Below are 19742 nucleotides of genomic sequence, written 5' to 3' on the forward strand. Positions count from 1 at the left end.
CAAGGCCTTGTACAACTGCAGTAGTACCTCCCTGCTCCTGTACTCGAAACCTCTTGCTATGAATGCCAACATACCATTCACCTTTTTCACCACCTGCTGTACCTGCCTGCCCACTTTCAATGACTGGTGTATAATGACACCCAGGTCTCGTTGCACCTCCCCTTTTCCTAATCGGCTACCATTCAGATATAATCTGTTTTCCTGTTCTTGCCACCAAAGTGGATAACCTCACATTTATCCACATTAAATTGCATCTGCCATGAATTTGCCCACTCACCTAACCTATCCAAGTCATCCTCTTAGCATCCTCCTCACAGCTAACACTGCCGCCCAGCTTCGTGTCATCCACAAACTTGGAGATGCTGCATTTAATTCCCTCGTCTAAATCATTAATATATATTGTATGTAGTGTACATCCAACTCCAGCTCCAGTTCCTTGGCCTCGTCCGTCAGGAGCCAGGGATGGGTGTACTTCCTGCAGATGTCGTCATGAGAGAGATGGCCAGAACCCTGAAATCCCACATCTGACAGGGGGAGCAATCCACTGCCTTAACCATCCTACCTACACTGAACTGAGGACTAAAGATTTACACAGAACAAAAAAGCTACCTGTTCTTAATACAAATAAGAGAAAATCAGCAGATGCTGGAAATCCAAGCAACACACTCAACAAACTGGAGGAACTCAACAGGCCAGGCAGCATCTATGAAAAAAGAAGTACAGTTGACATTTCAGGCCGACCCTCCGCCAGTCCTGCTGAAGGGTCTTGGCCCAAAACGTCGACTGTACTTTTTTCCATAGATGCTGCCTGGCCTGCTGAGTTCCTCCAGCATTTTATGTGCGTTACTTGTGCCTTTCTCTGAAACCTTTTAAGTTTCACATTCACCTTGCCTGTTCTCGTCAAAGCCCGACCACTGCAACCTTCTTTTTATTGGCTCAGATACAACTCACTCCTGATGTGACTTGCTCCCTCCTTGCAACAAAATGCCATTCCCTCACTCCCAACAAAGCAAGAGATGGCTCACTCCCAACAAGACTTGCTCTTCTCAGATGGCCACTGCCTTACAATGGTGCCACCCTCTCACTTGCTAATTCAGAGAATTCTGAGTACTATGCAGCTTTTTGAAACTAACAACAAAAATTGCCAAACAATTTTGAGATTGCTCAGTCCATGCATCCAATGTGTTTAGGTAGGAAGGATTTAACATAAAATACTGTGGCTTTACGTAGCAGAGAAGCACATTGCTCTGGCCAATGTGCTTATGGCCATTTTATATTCGAACCATGCCCCTCACCACTCTACAAGTTCTTTCAGTGCTTCCTCCTGGTTACAATAAAAGTTGACCATATGGAATCAGCTGAGGAAGAATTTGTTTGCTCAAATTGCAAATCTGTGGAATTTTCTATTCTATTTTGTTGTGACGGCTTAGCTGCTGCATATATTCAAGAGCTTGATTAATAGATTTTTAAATGCCGAAGCAATCAAGAGAAATGTGGAAAATTCAGTTCAATATACACGTTCAGACATAATCTTATTCAGTGAAGGAGGATATTTGATGAGCAAAGTGGTTTTCTCATTTCCCTTTCTCTTGCATTTTTATTCTTTACAACTCTATGTACTTGTAATTCTTCTTTAAATATCTTTATGCTTTGATTGCTTACATGGTAACAAATTCCTCATCTGAGCACCCTCGAGGTATGGAAGTGCTGCAATACAAGAAAGGTATATGTCTGGATATTTCAGAATCAGGTTTATTATCACCGGTGTGTGACGTGAAATTTGTTAACTTAGCAGCAGCAGTTCAATGCAATACATAATATAGAAGAGAAAAAAAATAATAAAATAAAAAGAATAAATAAGTAAATAACTACAGTATACATTGAATAGATTTTAAAAAGTGCAAAAAACAGAAATACTGTACTGTATATTGTATAAAATACTGTATATTAAAAAAATGCGGTAGTGTCCAAGGGTTCCTGGGATAACGTAGCTTTCATTTTTCAAAGTGGTTCAAATTGTTACTATGGGTCTTCCCAAATTCATTAATATTTTGAAAAATACTTTAGAATGATTTGGATATGACTTTCAGAACTTCATGTATTGTTACAGGAATTTGATAAAAGTTGATTACAGATCAAATCATTACATAGTGCATTGAACTAGAATAAGGTAAAACAATCAGATTAAAATGTAAAACCAATTGAAAGAGTGCTATACTGGTAAGCCATAAAGTACAAGATCATAATGAGGTAGATTGTGAGGGTAAAAACCTATCTTATCATACTTCCCATTTCCACACTGACATGTTGTTTACTGTCACATCGAATCCAGGCACAGGTTGGAGGAGCAACACCTCTTATTCTGTCTTGCTAGTCTCCAACTTGATGGCATTGACATAGATGTCTCTAATTTCCAGAAAATCACTCTTTTTAGTCTTCCCTCATTCCTGTGCCCGCCCCCTCCCTCTCAATCGCGACGTGTTTGACACATCCCTCATTCCTGTGCCCGCCCCCCTCCCTCTCAATCGCGACGTGTTTGACACATCCCTTTGGTTCACACTTCTTTTCCTTTATTCCATGGTCTACTATCCTCTCCTATCAGATTCTTCCTTCTTCAGTCATTTGCTTCTTCCACCTGTCACCTCCCAGCCTCTTACACCATTTCATTTGGTTCACCTCCCTCACCCACCTTCCCCTCTCACCTGGACATCTGTTACCTGCTAGCTTGTGCCCAACCCCTACTTTTTTATTCTGGCTCCTGCCCTCTCACTTGCCAGTCCTGACAAAAGGTCTCGGCCCAAAACGTCAAGTGTCCATTTCTGTCCATAGGTGTTGCCTGACCCACTGAATTCTTGCAGCATTTTGTGTGTTGTCGTTACTGAGTCTTCAGGTTCGTCGCCATGCTTGACAAGTCCAGATTTGCCCACAGGTTAATGAACTGTGCCCCGTACAGCAGAAGCAATGCTGTTCTTTGCAGACAATCACAGCCTCTATAAATCTCTCACACTTTGCAGATGCCCAAGTACGTCAAACGCCATTGGATCGTTCCTACACTAAGTAGACTCTTGCTGATGCAACTCCTATAATTTCCTCATGACAAACCCCATGATTTGAGGCAACACCGAGTATCTGAAGAAATAATTATTATTTTAGAAAAATATACAGTAGTCATCCGTGCATGCTGAAGAGACTATGCAGATGTATGCATTCTGGCTTGGTCCCACATTCCAGATAGCTGTCTAAGATCATAGAGGATATTCATATGACAGGGGTGGAATTAGGCTATTTGGCCCATTGAGTCTGCCCTGCTGTTCCATCATGGCTTATATATTTTCCCTCTCAACCCCATCCTCCTGCTTTCTCTCTGTAACCTTTGATGCCCTTACTTATCAAGAACCTATCAAATTTAAATATACTTATTGACTTGGACTCCATAACCATCTCTCGCCATCCTCTAACTAAAGAAATTCTTCTGTTAGTTCTGAATCTGTGCCCTCTGGTCCTAGACTCTCCCTGTGTTGGAACCATCCTCTCCACGTCTATTCTATCTAGGCCTTTCAGTATTCGATAGCTTTCAATGAGACCCCCCCCCCACCCATATTTTTCTGAACTGCAGTGAGTACAGGCCCAGAACCATCAAATGCTCCTCATACTGTATGTTAACCCTTTCATTCCCAGGATCATTCTCGTGATTCTCCTCTGGACCCTCTCCAATGTCTGTGTATCTTTTTTTAAGATACGGGGCCCAAAACTACTTACGATACTCAAAGAGCGGTCTGATAATGTCGTATAAAACCTCAACATTACAACCTTGCTTCTATATTCTAGTCTTCACGAAATGTATGCTTTCTATTAACAGCCTGCACTGCACTTTTTCTATAACTGCAACACTTTAAACTGCAATCTGTTATTTTACCTGCAGTAACTCAATACATTGAGTAATGATTTGATCTGTATTGTTGGTAGTCTAATTATAGCTTTGTCATTTTTCGGGCTGACTGAATAGAGTGCTGGCACAACAGATGGAGCTTATTGCTGGAAGTCGTACTCCCCATTTTGCACCAAAATATCCCATTCCTACAACAGCTGGCTGATGCATAGATGTGTTGATATCAGCACAAATATTGATGGTCTATACCTGCTACATAAATATCAAGTAGCTCGGTCCCTTTTTGGAGGCTCACTCAACTAGTAGTACCACCTCCTGCAGAAGTACACCAGCCCATTCATTGTCCATGAACAACAGTAATTATAATTGTAACAGCCATTGAGCATAGAGACTTCCAAGAAGGAAGAGATTTTCCTGACTAACATCTGTCATAGTGGTGGCTCCACTTTGCAATGAATTTCCTCCCACCAGAAGTGTAAAATGCGAATTTTAAAATTCCAACGAATAGTGCTGTAAATGGGGAAATGTTAGTTCCATGCATTGGTTCTGCTCACTGCTGGGGTACATTGTAGATGTAAAAGGAGGTTTATTCTGCAGCCAACTTTGCTATGTTATGTGCAAGTGCTTGAAAGGGCCACTGGATGGTGATGAGTCTCAATTGCTGTCTTCCAGAACAAAAACTCTCTATTAAATCATACTAATCCTGCAAAGGTTCAACGGAAATTCATTCATTGTAACATTGAAGTTCTGGGTCAAACATGCCAGTGGATGTTCAGTGTACTGTGGGGGGACTATTGTCTTATGTACCACTCACAGCTCACTGGACAATATTCACAGAAGAGACTAAGTTGCTGCACATTAATGGCAAACTGTCTACTGTGGCCTCTCTTAATTAATAGACAGTATACAAAAGTTCTTTAAGTAACGGCCTAGCATTTGCTTTGGCTCATTTTGCTTTTATCAGTTCCTGATTTCATATCGTGACTGAAGTGAGAGAGAGTGCAAAGCTGAGTATGACCACTTCTACTGATTTTGCAATTTTTCAGAATATTTGTTGCAAGTTTGAGATGAAAATTGCAAAAGCAGACTTTCTTTTAACGTCAATCGTAAATATTTCAAGAACGTTACATTATTGTTTATGATCACTCTAATGCTTCCCTCTTGTTGAGTAGAGTGTGTGGAACATGCTTCTGAAATGAAAACAGGATCTGCTACAACGTTAACTGCATTACAAGTTTCTGCTGTAACATCGTCCAGACATAGTTCATATCTGCAGCCAGCCACGCAAACAGAAAGTAAAGTGCCTTATGATCAGTCAGAACCAATTTCTGCTGAAGCCAGCCGCGTTGACAAAAGTGAGGAGATCTCAGATCTCACTACTGGAAAAGCAATGTCCATAAAAGAAAGGTAACAATTCATTTGCAACTTAAATGCCATAGAAGATAAAATAGTGATGTTGTGTAGCTAAGTCATACTCTGATGGAAAAATAAATATAAAAAATGAATATGCTAGTAAATGTTTCAACATAGTACCTTGTTGCATGGATATGCATAATTTATTCTTCATTCTAAATTGTTGACATTGTGGCTGACAAAGATGTTGCATACAAGTAGCTATTAGACGAATATGCAATTGAAGCTGATTGTGTTTTAAAACACTGCATAAATAAATTATGATTCACCTCAATATTTTATTTTCAGTGGAAAAGCTAGTGGCACATCTTTAGTTCTATTTTTTTCCTGAAATTCTAGTATTGAGGAGTACCAGCAAAAGATTTTTCTTGAGAGTATAAATGTAAAGTATACTTTATAAATGGTAACAATATCACGGTATTCAGCATCTGTGCTTTGATGCTTAAGTTCCTCTGTAAGCGAAACAAAGCAAAGGTTAAGAATCATAGTTAAAACCTTTAATTAGTCTCCCATTTAGTGCTGCATACAAGGCAACTAAAGCCATTTGGTTTCAAGTTTTCAAATATAGTACATGTCCTTGAAAGTTGGAGGCTGTTTTGTCAAAACATCTAAGCCACTGATATGAATCTGTGTATCAGTAGTGCTGACAAATCCTGTGTGTTTTGCCGGTATTTTTTTCTATTTTAATTGTTAGTTGTCATTTTTCCCATTGATTTGCAGCTTGCTTACTAAGTGAAACTCTTCATTTCATCTCAATTTTCATGTTATTTTCTCACTTTTCATGTGTACTTCCGTGTATGTGCGTACACTGACTCCTTTGTATGATACCAAATTTACTTTAATAAATCACTGTTTAAAGTTCACTAGTTTAAAATTCAGTAAATACTGTACATAGAAGAAATCTTCATATTCCTTTGCAGTGTTTGGCTTGTATGCTAATTCTCTTCCCTATTTTTCTTTATTACCCATCATTAGATTTGTCTTTCCTATCTCCCCCGATTTCTTTGCAAACATGGCCAGACAGATTGTGTATTTCTGCAAAAGTTTAAATTACTCTAATTTCCAGTCAGCTAATAGTCTGTTTGGAGTGTGTCTATTTTCCAGATGTTACTGCTTTCATTTTTGTTTTTTGTTTGAGAAGCAGTAGAGTGCAGTATCAAAAAAGCTTGAATTAGATCAGTAAATATTTATCTTAGATGTGACCTTTCTAAGCTTGCTTTTGAATTAATGTAAGCAGACACCATTTTTTTAATGCAAGTCATTTGTGAAATCTTGGCACTCCTCCAGCAGTACAGTATGCATGATTGCTTGCTGGGTCTGTTCACTATATTTGGTAATTGATTTCTCACATCCATAATAGGGTCTTAAATTTATCTGTCTGTAAACATTCTTCATCGCCCAGGTACTGCACAATAAATTGTGGTACATTTCTTAGTATTAACTTCATATTAATTTAAAATACAGATCGATTTTCTGATAACTGGTAATACATGTCATATAAAACATTTAGTGTTTGGCCTTTTCCCTCCTCTCTTTCCGCCAACTCAAATCCTCTTTTAAAATAAAAGAATGATTTACCTTACTACTTTTTACTTAGCGCAATGCCCTTGCTTTTCATGATGTAATCTCACCTACACTGGGAAACTGCTTTGTGAAACACTTCCACTCAACCCACCACAGTGATTCTGAGCTTCCGCTCTGGCAAAAGCTTCCTACACTTCCCCAGTGAAGTTCAGTGAGGTACAGCACCTCATCTCTTGCAATCTCGTGAAATGAATAATTCATTCAGAAATTTCAGATAATGATTCTGTTTCCATTCACATCTGCTCTAGATGTACCACGTTCTTGCCCCTTTTGCTTATACCATTCCACCCCTTCCACCATATAATCTCCCCTACCTTACTGCAAATTTTTTCTTTTGGTTTCCAAATCATTATTTCATTTCTTAATTTAATTTTTAAATTTCCTATTATATTTTCTTTCTCTACATTTTAATTCTTGTCTTTTCCCTAACTCTTCCACTTCTAAAGAAAGTCGATTGAGTTAAAACGTTAATTATTTTTCTTTCCTTCCACAGATACCATTTAAGTTCCTTTTTTCAGATTGTTTAGTACTTTGATATATTAATACTGAACCATTTGTTTCAGTTAAACCACGCTATATTGAAAGCTGAGGAATCCATATATTTACTTCTGTACTCACTGGACTTCAAAGCAGGATGTCCCAGAGAATATAGCATGATCACAAAAAAAGCCTCCTCTTCCACCTTTCGTAGTTTTAATCAGCTATTAAAAGTCGGCAATCTATTATTCTTTTTATTTGTCTGGGGGATGCGGACATCACTGGCAAAGTTGCCCCTGAACTGAGAAGGCAGTCAAGAGACAGCCACATGGATGGGTCTGGAATTGTATTTCATCCAGACCAGGTAAAGGTGACAGATTTGCTGGAGGCAGTTAATGAACCCCACCCCCCATGGTTACTCTTACTAAGATCAGCTTTTTCTCCAGTTTGATTAGTTGGATTTAAATTCCCAAACTGACCCAGTGGGACTTGAACATTTATCTCTGGATGCTAATCCAGTAATTTGGCCAGTTCCTACCACATTCCTCTGTTTGAACAGTTTTCTTCCTCTGACCAAGGGATATGTTATTGAGTTTGTAATTGAATAGGCATCTTACTCACTTAGGCCCTTGGCGCCGAGTGGAGCATAGGCCGTTGATGACTGCCCGTCTCCATCATCCTCTGAAGTTGATTGTATGATTGGAATTCATCAACGCTTCTGCAGTCTGTGGCATCCTCTGTACCGGGGATTGGCTTGCACAGCTACACCAGAGCCCTTTTGGCCAGCCTTGCCCGTTTCCACCTCTCATGACAGGGGCGTAGGACTGGACTTTGAGAGGCAAATACGAGTCAAATTTAACTAATCTCTGAGAAAAGACCATATTTGCTTTAGTGAAGTCAAATCAGAATCTGTAGTTCCAAAAAAATGCATCTACAATTTTTTAAAGCTCAATGAAATAGATGTGCATTACATTTGATGTTGTCTCTCCCTACAGCAAATAGCTGAGGTTTGAGAGGAATTTGGTGCTAGTGGAATACCCTTGATCTGAACAGTGTGCAGTGAACCATAGTTTGAAAGTGTGCATAACCAAGGCCAGTTGTTCTCTGAGTTGGTCTCAGCTGTAGAGTTAATTCTCCACTCCGCCCCACCCCCTAGACCTATCATCACAAGATAACACTTTGGCATTCACACTCAGAAAATACAAATGAACGATGGAAAGAAGCATGAAAGAACAGCAGGTGGCTACTGTCTGATGGCACTACCTGCTAAAAAGTCCTATGACATTTCAAATAATAGAATGAAATCTTCCAATAAAAATAGCGGCCAGTCATGATACACTGTCCTGTGTATTCAGAGGCTGAGGAGATGGGACAGAACTTTTCTAAACTTGGTTGATTTAGCCACTCTGCCTTTCAATTTTCAAATAGGGCATCTCTCTCTCAGTCGTCATGTTGTTTTGCTTGCAGTTTTTGTGCAGTAATTACCTACTAAGATGCACTGCTTAAACTTGGGGCTCATAATTTAACAGGATAAGTATCCTTCAAACAACATGTTAATTGCTAATGCAATGCTGATTCAACACTCAGAAATAATTAAATTATTCCTGCATGCAGTAAATTATTGGGGGATTAAAACATTTTGAATTTTAGATAGTTATCCCTAACCTAGGCAAGAATTCCAAGATGTTCCATTCACTTTGCTGCCCAATTATCACCTCGCATTTTGTGCATGTTGTGCACTAATTATACTCAAGTTGAACAGTGTAGGTTAAAGTTCAAGAAAATGCGTACAGTTCTCTGCTCTAGAAATATAGTACATGGCTTATTGGTTTCTAAATTGCCTCTTGAACTACTTGTTGACACACAAAACGCTGGAAGAACTCAGCAGGTCAGGTAGCATCCATGGAAATGAATAAACAGTCGACGTTTCGGGCCAAGACTCCTCTTCTGTACTGGAAAGGCATGGGGAAGGTGTGAGAGGAAGGGAAGGAGGATAGTTAGAAGATGATAGGTGAAGACATGTGGGTAGGAAGGGTAAAGGGCTGGAGAGGAAGGAATCTGATAGGAGAGGAGAGTGGAGCACAGGAGAAGGGAACCCAGGGAGAGGTGATAGGCAGGAGAGAAGAGGTAAGAGGCCAGAGTGGGGAATAGAAAAAGAGGGGAGTGGAGGGAATTTTATTTCCGGAAGGAGAAATCGATATTCATGTCAGCAGGTTGGATACTACCAGGTTGAAATACTTGAGCTAGTTAGCCCCTCAAAATCAGAACACTTTACAGACCTGATAAGGCTTACATTTCAAATTAATGGAATCCTTGTTCTTTTCTTTCTCAGCTGTGAAAATTTTATAGATCGGATTGAGGATATCATTTCCCACATGAAATTTGGCCGTACTGAGTTTTCTTTGTGGGAGTTTCATGTGGATTTGGTATTGAAGTAGTTGATCAGATTTGCAATTTTAAGTTCAAAAAATTTTTTGAAAAACCTTTTCCAATGAAAGCACTCAACAGCATGTAAGCAGGAAGCTTGTTACAATCTGGTACAGAACAATGTATGGATAGCTGAAAATTCTGTCTTAATTGCTATATCCAACAGCAAGAGATGACTTGTAGCTTAAGTCCAAATATATGATAAAGTTCTTACATTAAATTCTTGAGAAACACAATGCCCTACCATTATTTTGTCTTCTGTTAACCTCACAGAAGACACATTTTCTAGAGAAACAACATTTATGTTTGTAAAGCTCTGTAGTGATTTGTTCAGGACCCTTGGTGAAACTCTAATGATCTAAATACTGAATATATTAATTTGTTTGATGACTGCATATTCATTCATTTTATTTTTCTACAGAAGTGGATAATTTCACACTTTTCTACAATCTTTTTGCCATGTCTTCATATTAATCACTCTGAAGCCTCTCAGCATCCAACCACCCACATACCCACACAGGGTTTTTTTTTTTGCTACTACAGGGATATTGAATGTATTATGTTAGATATAGATCACAAACAGATGAGATTCCAGCAGCATCCCACTGGTCATAACCTTTTAACCTGTTTCTTAATCAATCCTCAGTCCACTCTCAGTGCTCTGATTTAGATAAAGTAATCTGTTTGGCAGCTTCAAAAATTCCTCACTTTCTCTGAAGCAGGTGTTCTTCAGTACTGTATAGAGGGTTTTATGTCTTCTGAGATGATAAATGTAAACTATTGTTTAAACTTATCTGCCATGTTCTTACTTCCTAGTAGAAATATAACTCTAACTATAGGATTATTAATTAATCCTTTCTCATTGCAAAAAGCTAGATCAAAAATAACCTGGTCCTTAGTACTTCGACATAATGATCTGGAAAATCATCAATTATACTCTCCATCTCTCTGTGAATTTGTTCCCCATGCCATTACTGCAAACTTGGTTTGCTGACATCTTATGGAGATTAAAGTCACACGATATTACACTGTTTAATTGTACCATCTTCTTCCCCCCCACCACCGCCGTACCATTAACACTTTGCAGTCTGTTGACAAGCCCGAAGAGTATCTATACATCCAAACTGGTAACTGATACTGAGTTTCTGTTATTTCTCTCAACTGCCCTCCTGATCTTTTATATTCATAGTCTCTTCTTTTCCATTCTGTCTAGTTCTTCCATCAGTCTGAAAAAACACTGGAAAATTTAATACTTTTCAAAGCTACACCGGTATCTCACAAGGGTTCATAACCTGTAGTCTCTGCATGCTGTGCTAAGATATCCCTGGCTATGTCAGTGCTGCTGGAGGGCTCTAAAACTGTAGGAATGTACAAGTGCTGTTCATGTCAAGCAGAATATCTGTAGGGCAATGACTAGTCAACATTTGGGTCGAGACCCTTCATCTGTCTAGTATATTAATTTCATTTGATACTTTAGATATTAACCAATTTCCACAACTACAACATAAAACAGAAAAAGGAACCGACTTTATAACTTGTGTATTAAAATATTTTGAGTTATCGAGTCCTTTATTACCTCTTCCATGTATTGTAATCTTTCTTTTTCTTTTACCTGCTGCTGCTTAAACTTGACGATGCAATTTTTCTCCAGGATGGCTTTGCTGAAGAAAAGTGGAGAAGAGGACTGGAGGAGCAGAATTAACAAGAAGAAAGACAGTAGCAAAATGACCATGATCAGCCGCTATTCTCAGTATCAGGAAACAGAGCAAACTTATATCAAAAAGGTAGCTCCTTTTGCAAATGGCACATGTATGAATAATTGACAATGTCTTGAGCAGCAAAATCTTAAAATACTTTGTGCCTATTATTTTGTGAGAGAGCGCAGTAATCCACATTAAATGACCTTCAGACTGATCAGTATTTGAAAAGCATAACTATAACCCTTACAACAGAAAGAATGTAAAATGCTGAATTAATGAATTAAATAAATAGTTATTTGAGTAGTTAGTTTCAATTATAAAATGTTTAAGCCATTTAATGAAGAGAAATGTAAGACTTGATTTCTAAAAGAGTGTTTTCTGATGGTAAATACCTCCTTGCATGTTTATTATTTGTGTGGGAAAATCTGAAATGTTAGGGCTGTTCAGATGAATATTTAACTTAAATTGATTTTGCATATGTCAGCCACATTTTTTTTGAATCCAAATAACGATTGCATGAGATTCTGTTTGCTTAAATGAGTTTAACTGACAGCACCATAACAGTTAGCTAGTCTTCTCCTGGGAATTGATATGGAGAAATCTGTTTACTTTGGGGTTGTATTAAATTATATAGTGAAATATACAGTGTAACTTCCATTAGAGCAAAATGCCTTCTGTATTGCGGTGACAATATAATTGTCAACAATCTGTCATATTACCTTAGCAACTTTCGTACATCAGTTTTATATTAGAGAAGATTCTAACTGATAGAATTTATATTCATTTGGGAAGGCAGAGATTGCTTAAGGATGATCTGCAAGGCTTTGTGAAGACAAAGATCCTGTCTTACTAACTTAATTGAAATTTTTGAGGAGATAATGAATAATTAATGATATGGCCTGCATAGACTTTAGTAAGGCATGTGACAAGGTCCCACTTGGTAGGTTGGTCCATGTGGCATCCAAGGTAAGCTGTCCAACTGGGTCCAAAGTTGGCTTGAAGATTAGTACTACAGGGGTGGTTACTGGAGTCATTGTTATTATGTAGAATAATAACATTGATAGGAATGTGTTTGATATCTTAAATTTGCTGCCAGAGGGGAAATCAGATCTGGCATTTGATGGAATCAGATTAGGCATTTAGGCAGACACGTTAATAGGCAAGGCAGTCCTAATGTAGGCTAATGGGATTAGTGTGGATGAGCTACAAATTCAGCATGGATGTTGAGAACCATAGGGTCTGTTTTTGTGCTGTACATCTCTACAGTTCCATCTAGTACAACTAATCCGTTTTTTTTTTACACAATAGTACTTGAGTAGGTCATGCTAGAAAAACGGGGAGCAGTAAAATTCCAAAGGCAGAAAAAGAGTTTGAATAGTTATGATTAGGTCAGCGAATGAAAGTCAACATCTATAGTTTTAGTCAGTTCACCATGGCACTTGGTCGAATCAGTTAACCTACTTTTATTTCTGAATCACACTGTTAACGTTCTTTCTAAGTTCCTGGTTTTGAGGTGGGGGTTTACAGGTTTTGCCTGGCAAAAGTGGAAAGGAGAGAAATACAGTGTGAAACGGCTCCAGGAAGTAATGCCAGGGCACTTAAAGGAACTGTTTTAATACATTAAGTAGCTGATTACTTGTACACCCTCTTTCAAATGATTGCAGGCTAAAGAAAGGAGAGAGGATGGATGTATTTATCAGAAGTTATGTTAAATAGCTTTAATATTGTCAGTTAGTGAGTCACAAACTGAGATACCTAGCAGTACCAAGCAACCAAAGCTGTAGAAATGAGACGTATCAATAAGTTAGGGTGAGCACTTTACTCAACAAAGTAGTTCCATAAATTTACTGAGAACTTGCTATAAGATTCAACGTTCAAGTTCCGAGTCTTGCCTTTTGAGATCTATCTCGCAGGAGTCTTATTACTTGCAAGTACAATTTGTAATTGAGAAGGACAATGAAAATTTGGCTTTTTATTTGCAAGGCTCGTTGTGTATAAAACATGTAAAGGTTTTGATGCAAATTTGCAGGGCATTGGTGAGGCCGCACCCTACAATGCATTCATAGTTAAGAAAGGATGTAGGTGTATTGGAGACGGTGCAGACAAGGTTTACTGGATCGCTTCCTGGGCTGAAAAGATTGAAGTATGAAGAAAGGCAAAACAGATTGGGGCTCTTCTTTATGAAGGATAGACTGAGAGGTAGTCTTATGGTGATTCTGAGGGGAATCTATAGGTGGATGCTGAAGGAATATTTCTCCTAATGGGAGCATCTAAAACAAGGGAGAATAAGAAGAATGCAAACAACAGGAATTCTGCAGATGCTGGAAATTCAAGCAACACACATCAAAGTTGCTGGTGAACGCAGCAGGCCAAGCAGCATCTAGATGCTGCTTGGCCTGCTGCGTTCACCAGCAACTTTGATGTGTGTTGCGAGAATAAGAAGAACTTCTTCTCTGAGGGCAGGAAAATTTTTGAATTCTCTTTCCTATGGAACTGGGGAAGCAAAGTCATTGAGTGTATTCAAGGCAGAGATTGACAGGTATTTAAAATATGGGGTACGGTGTTGGAGACTGGAGAATTGATGTGAAGGTCAAGGTTGGATCAGCCATGATTTTATTGAATGTGATGGAACAGACTCAAGGGATTGATTTACTTACTCCTCCTATTTCTTCTGGAGATAGATAAATACGGGGGGTGACTGATAAGTTCGTAGCCTAAGGTAGAAGGAGTCAATTTTAGAAAACCTAGCACATAGTCCCCTCCTACATGTACACACTTAGTCCAGCGGTCATGGAGCATACAGATCCCTTCTTTGTAGAAGTGGACCACAGCAGGGGTGATTGATAAGTTCTCGGCCTAAGGTAGAAAGAGATGAGTTATTAACTTCAAACTTTCTGCATTATCACTCGGAGTTGAACTGTATGTGCATGTAACAAGAGCGTCTTGGACCTCCAGGTGGTCCACAGCAGGGGTGATTCATAAGTTTGTGGCCTTGAGTAGAAGGAGATGAGTTATACAGCTCTTGTTATATGCATGTGCAGTTCAACTCTGAGTGAAAATGCAGGAAGTTTGAAGTTAATAACTCATCTCCATCTACCTTAGGCCACGAACTTATCACTCCTGCTGTGGACCACTTTCTGGAGGTCCAAGACGCCGACTTCTACAAAGAAGGGATCCGTATGCTCCACGACCTCTGGACTAAGTGTGTAAATGTAGGAAAAATAAATGTGCTAAGTTTTCTAAAATTGACTCCTTCTACCTTAGGCCACGAACTTATCAATCACCGCTTGTAGTCGAGAGGTTTCTGCTTTTGGTTATTCATTTTCATTCTAAAAAGATCTATGCTTATTGATCTGAGAGATTCATTTCTAAAACCAAGTTTGCAATAAACTTCCTGCTCAAAAAATGTTGCCATCTTTCCATTTTATCCCAATCTGCAGGAGCAAGCAGACCTTACTGATGACAGCTGTGTTTCTAATCAGCTCTGGGTAAGACCAGTGGAGTGTGTTAGGGATTTATCAAGAGCTTACCTTCTGCACCTATTTGTGTTCCTGGCTGCTTTTAGGAGCAGAATGCTATCTTTCACTTGCATTATTTGTAAATGGCTGCTTTTCTGCTGATAATTGCAGAATTACTAATTGCACGAGTTAAGTGTTTCTCAGGCTTTGCTTTTCGGTAGAGAGAATCACCATGAATATATATGAACACCATGTTAGATTGAAAGGCTTTCAAAGACAATTAAGCTCATCCTGTACAGTATATGGGATATTAGAGATAGCCAAAGGACCCTAGTATAACTGATAGCATTATTATTTTCAATCTCCACTGAGGCATTTTGGCCACCTGGCTTGAGCTTTCTGCTGGTGGTGAGTCGTGTGCTTTCAGGTATGAGCTTACTATTTACTGATCTCATAATACCATCTTGCTGGTAAGTACCATCCTGATGCAAATGGGCATTTATATGTTGGCAGGATCTTGCCCAGTTTGACCTAGGACAGATCAAGCACTGATCACTGAAAGGAAAGCTGGCCAAGTCGTGCTCTCAATTTAGCTGACTGTCAAACCTTTTCTGAATACCTTGGGAACTTCAGAACATTATCACAATTAATTGAACAATATAATGCAAATGTTTTAAAATGAGTCAATAATAAAATATTTTAACTAAAACCTTAACATAAACTCAGTTGAACATTTAGAGTGCCTTGTCGTCTTGACAGCGATTCCTCGCCATTTTAAATGAGCAGTTTCACTTTTCTTGCGCAAAGCCTGAACTGGCACATGTTCAATGAACTGATAGATTTCACGCACCTGATGAAGAGTCACGGCCCAAAACATCGACTCTTTATGCTTTTCTATAGACGCTGCCAGACCTGCTGAGTTCCTCCAGCATTTTGTGTGTGTTGCCTCTAGATTTCCCAGCTAATTGCTAAGGAATTTCAGCAAGTTCATTCTCTTTTGCTGAGCTCCATAGGATGTCCAGAAAATGACTGAAGAACGTGGCTGGCTGCTTCAGAACTGCTTGCTATTTACAGTGGGCAAATCCTGGCATTTGGAAGCACTTCTGCCACATTTCACTGCAAACTCTGCTCCTGAAGTGTTTGCTTGATCGATGTTGAATTAGGATACAAGTTACTCCTTTATGTGAATAGCATAACACATTATGCCCCTGAGTATAGCATATTTTGTTCAATATATAAATACTATTTGGGCGTTAATAGGCTCTGTTCCAGCCACAACTTTCCAACTTTTAACATTCAGCCACTCTGGGGTAAAGAGAACTTGTGCACACATTGCATTGTAACGGGAGGGGGGATTGAATGAACACTCCTGCATGTCTGACACTGATAGATGAGCTTAAAGCGTACCTGTCCCCTTAGCGTGGCAGTGGCTTTGGATTACATCAGCAAACCCAGCTTGCATTGATATAGAACCTTCAAAGCGACAAATCTCCCAAGCTATCTCCTGCAAGTTGTATGAGATAGTTACCATTGACATTGTTACCATTGACCAAAAGATTAAACGGAGGGCCTAGGTGATCCGCTGAGATTGGATGGTGGTTTAGGGGAGACATTCCAGAACTCGTATGGCTTTAGCAGTGAAGCTGCTATCAAGAGCAATGAAATTATTAAATCAGTCAGAAAGGGACTAAAACCATAGATATTCTTTTAGGATGTAAAGCTGGGGGAAAGTGCAGGAGGGAAAAAGGGATGAGGTATTGATTAACTGGAAGGACAGCAGGGTAGTGCAGCGATGAACATAATGCTTTACAACAACACCACCGACCCCACTGCTGCCTGTAAGGAGTTTGTACATTCTCCCTGTGACCACCTGCCTTTCCTCCAGGTGCTCCAGTTTCATCCCACAGTCCAAAGACGTAGAGTTTGGGCGTAGTGAGTTGTCACCATGTGTAGTTGGTGCCTGAAGGGTGGCGATACTTGCAGGCTGCCCCCAACGCATACCCGGACTATATTTGTCATTGACGCAAACGATATTTGTCATCGATGCATTGCACTGTATGTTTCAATGTACGTGTAACAAATAAAGCTAATCTTTTAACTTTAAAAGCAGCAAAGCCCTGGGTCAAAGGTGAAGGGGACACAGTGGTTGTTAGGATGCAGCAGCAGAATTTGACTATGTGACTGTGATGTTGCAGCAAGCAGGTTTCTCAATGCATTTGTGTACAGCACATGTCCATGTGACAATAAACTCAACTTTGACTTTGTTATTTTAAAGTCAAAAGTCAATAGATTTTGGAGAGTAGAAGCAGTGTTGATTGTCTTGCTGAGAAGCACAACCATTGGATTAGTTCAGGCAAGACTATTTGGCACTATGGTGGTGGAATTAAATGGTCTTGGAATAGCCCAGATATGTGAACAATTGAAAGGGTTTTAGTTTCTTTGCTGCATCACCGATTAGTTATACCCATGCAGGATTTGGAAGTGCTTGGCTCTCTTGATAAATATCTGATCAATTGTTCAGTTGTACTTTTACCAAGGGCTGGGAGAGGAGCCAATTATTTAATGAAGCAATGTTGAAATTACACTGAAATAATGTTGGTTTTAGGTATTCACTTAAATCTTGATTGAATTGAGTTCAGTGCTTTAGTAATTGTTTGTATTCATGTATCAGAGGTATGAGAGATGGTGGAAAGAAATAGGAAATTTGTTTTCTTTTGTTAGAAGCATTCCTGAGATTAAAAAACGTGTGAGTTGCAATTCAACAACTCTTTTTTTACGCAGCTCATTTTAGTGATTGTCCCACTGATTCTCCTCGCTCTGGTAGCATCTGTAAATTTTTTTTCTCTCTGCTTTTCTTTGTGATAAGTTTGTGTTGGTCTGTCTCAAAGATTCTGGACATTTTTCCTGCAGTGATCGAGCTGATTCTCATATAGGGTGGAAATTAGTTCTGAAGGTTTTTAACGTGTTGCTGGTTTACTAAATCACTTCAAATATTATGTGTTGTCAATTCATCAATGTGATGCATATGTCCAAACTCATAGAATCCCCTCTCAATTTTTACAATCTGTACTGGCTGTGAGTGTGAATTGTTCGCTTCATTTGGTTTGGTCACGTTGAGCACAAGATTGCCAATTACATGGTAAATAGATATTTAGATTTAGCTGGACAGTTTCTGTCTTAATGACGACAGGAAATTATCAAAGGAAGATAAATGAGTTGTGAGCCCTGTTACGGAAGGTTCAACCACTAATTATATTGATTCATCAATGTTATGATTGAACAAAAATCATCAACATATTGGATTTTCCAACAGCTGCTGTCCATGTCAAATGTGGGGTTGGAATTTAGAAATAGCTGCATGTACAAATTGACACCTCATTTTCCAATTACCAAATAGAATAAAATTAATTATCACTGTTCAAGTGTTAATCTAAATGCACTGCTACTAAAGTTACCCATTTACTAAGAATGTGTAACCAATGGAAATTCAGAACTTTCCTCTTTTAGCAGTCAAAATAATAGCATTTTGATTTTGGTGGCCTCTTATTCCATTACAAAATCAGGCAAAGCACTGCCAAACTTTCTGCCAATTTTGGCATTTACTTATTGCCAGGACAGACCCTATCCCTTGTCTTTCCTGCCTTTTGCTTAGAAACACTCTGCTAACCAAAACCCAGTCTTCCACAAAAGTCTCAGATGTACCCTTCTGTCATCGACTTCCCTGCCTGTCAATTTGTCTAGCTGTCAGATGGGGAAGATTAGAAAGATGATATGAGGTTTGGCATAAAATTCCACCAATGTTTCAATAACTTCAGGAGTTATAGTTTTCTTTACTCAGAATTGCACACCCCCTCTAGATAACCATTAAGTCATGGTAACAAAGCAATTCAGTCAACCAATCGGGTATTAGAAATTTTTCCTCACAGGTTTCATCATTTTCAAAAGGTTTTGTTGGAATAAAGGATTTAATGTATGAATCATGGACTACATTTACATCAATCTAAACTCAAATTATTTTAAGTCATTATTTTCAGGCTTGAGATAACTGTGATTCGAAAATCATCGCATAGTTAGACAGTGAGAAGTAAATTTGGTTGTAACTTGAATGATTAGCAAAGACCTGCAGGAAAGCCCTTGCTTTAAGCTTGTGTAGTATTTGCATGCTTTGTTCACTTTGCCGTCAGACTGTTTAAATTTCCGTGCTTTTCTTTCAACTCTATGCTTTGGAATCTGCATGTTAACATTTTTACAGACCTTTCCCTTAGAAGACTAGGTTGTTGGAATGGAAACCATAAAAGGCATGCTGTTTTGACATTTTCAAGTTGCACACATTGTGCGTACTTTCAATTTTGAAAACAAATACAAAAGTACTTGCTAACGCTTGGTGGTTTTTCAGCCAATGAGCCTTTCATCTGGTCCCTTTGTGAATGATTAATATTTAATCAGCTCCTCTTGCTTGTCCAGATCTTGAAAATAGAGTTGTGAAAATAAAGTTGTCACAAAGTGACACCTAAACCAACAAGCGGGGCTGCTTCACAATGGCACATTTATTTCCTCAGCATTGTATGGTTGTGTTTAACGATTTCTGTGCATTTTCCCCATTAATCTGCTTCTCTTTGAAGTGCAGGTAAAGCTTGGTTGATACCGGTTTGATTTAAAGCACTATGGTGAAAACATCAGGCTCAGATCCTTGGATAACAGTTTAAAACTATTTTTTACTGTGTGTTTTAAAGCATGTCTATCTCCAATAATATTTTGCTGTAGTATAAAGCTTATAAAATATAAATCGTGTTC

At 38.8% G+C, this 19742-nt stretch overlaps 1 protein-coding gene across 18 annotated transcripts in view; it reads left to right on the top strand.

The window, feature by feature from the left end:
* svila (supervillin a) overlaps positions 1 to 19742 on the top strand; it is a 268368-nt gene that overhangs the window by 181746 nt on the left and 66880 nt on the right. For 15 of the 18 annotated variants that reach the window (XM_063044309.1, XM_063044320.1, XM_063044308.1 and 12 more), the window contains 3 exons: positions 5062 to 5296; positions 11442 to 11574; positions 14931 to 14978. In XM_063044309.1, coding sequence (XP_062900379.1) covers positions 5062 to 5296; positions 11442 to 11574; positions 14931 to 14978 — 416 coding nt within the window. The remainder of the gene's footprint in view (positions 1 to 5061; positions 5297 to 11441; positions 11575 to 14930; positions 14979 to 19742) is intronic. The other 3 variants (XM_063044323.1, XM_063044326.1, XM_063044327.1) reach the window with 1 other exon arrangement.

Source organism: Mobula hypostoma, chromosome 3 (genome assembly GCF_963921235.1).
Source record: "Mobula hypostoma chromosome 3, sMobHyp1.1, whole genome shotgun sequence".
NCBI classification, from domain to species: Eukaryota; Metazoa; Chordata; class Chondrichthyes; order Myliobatiformes; family Myliobatidae; genus Mobula; species Mobula hypostoma.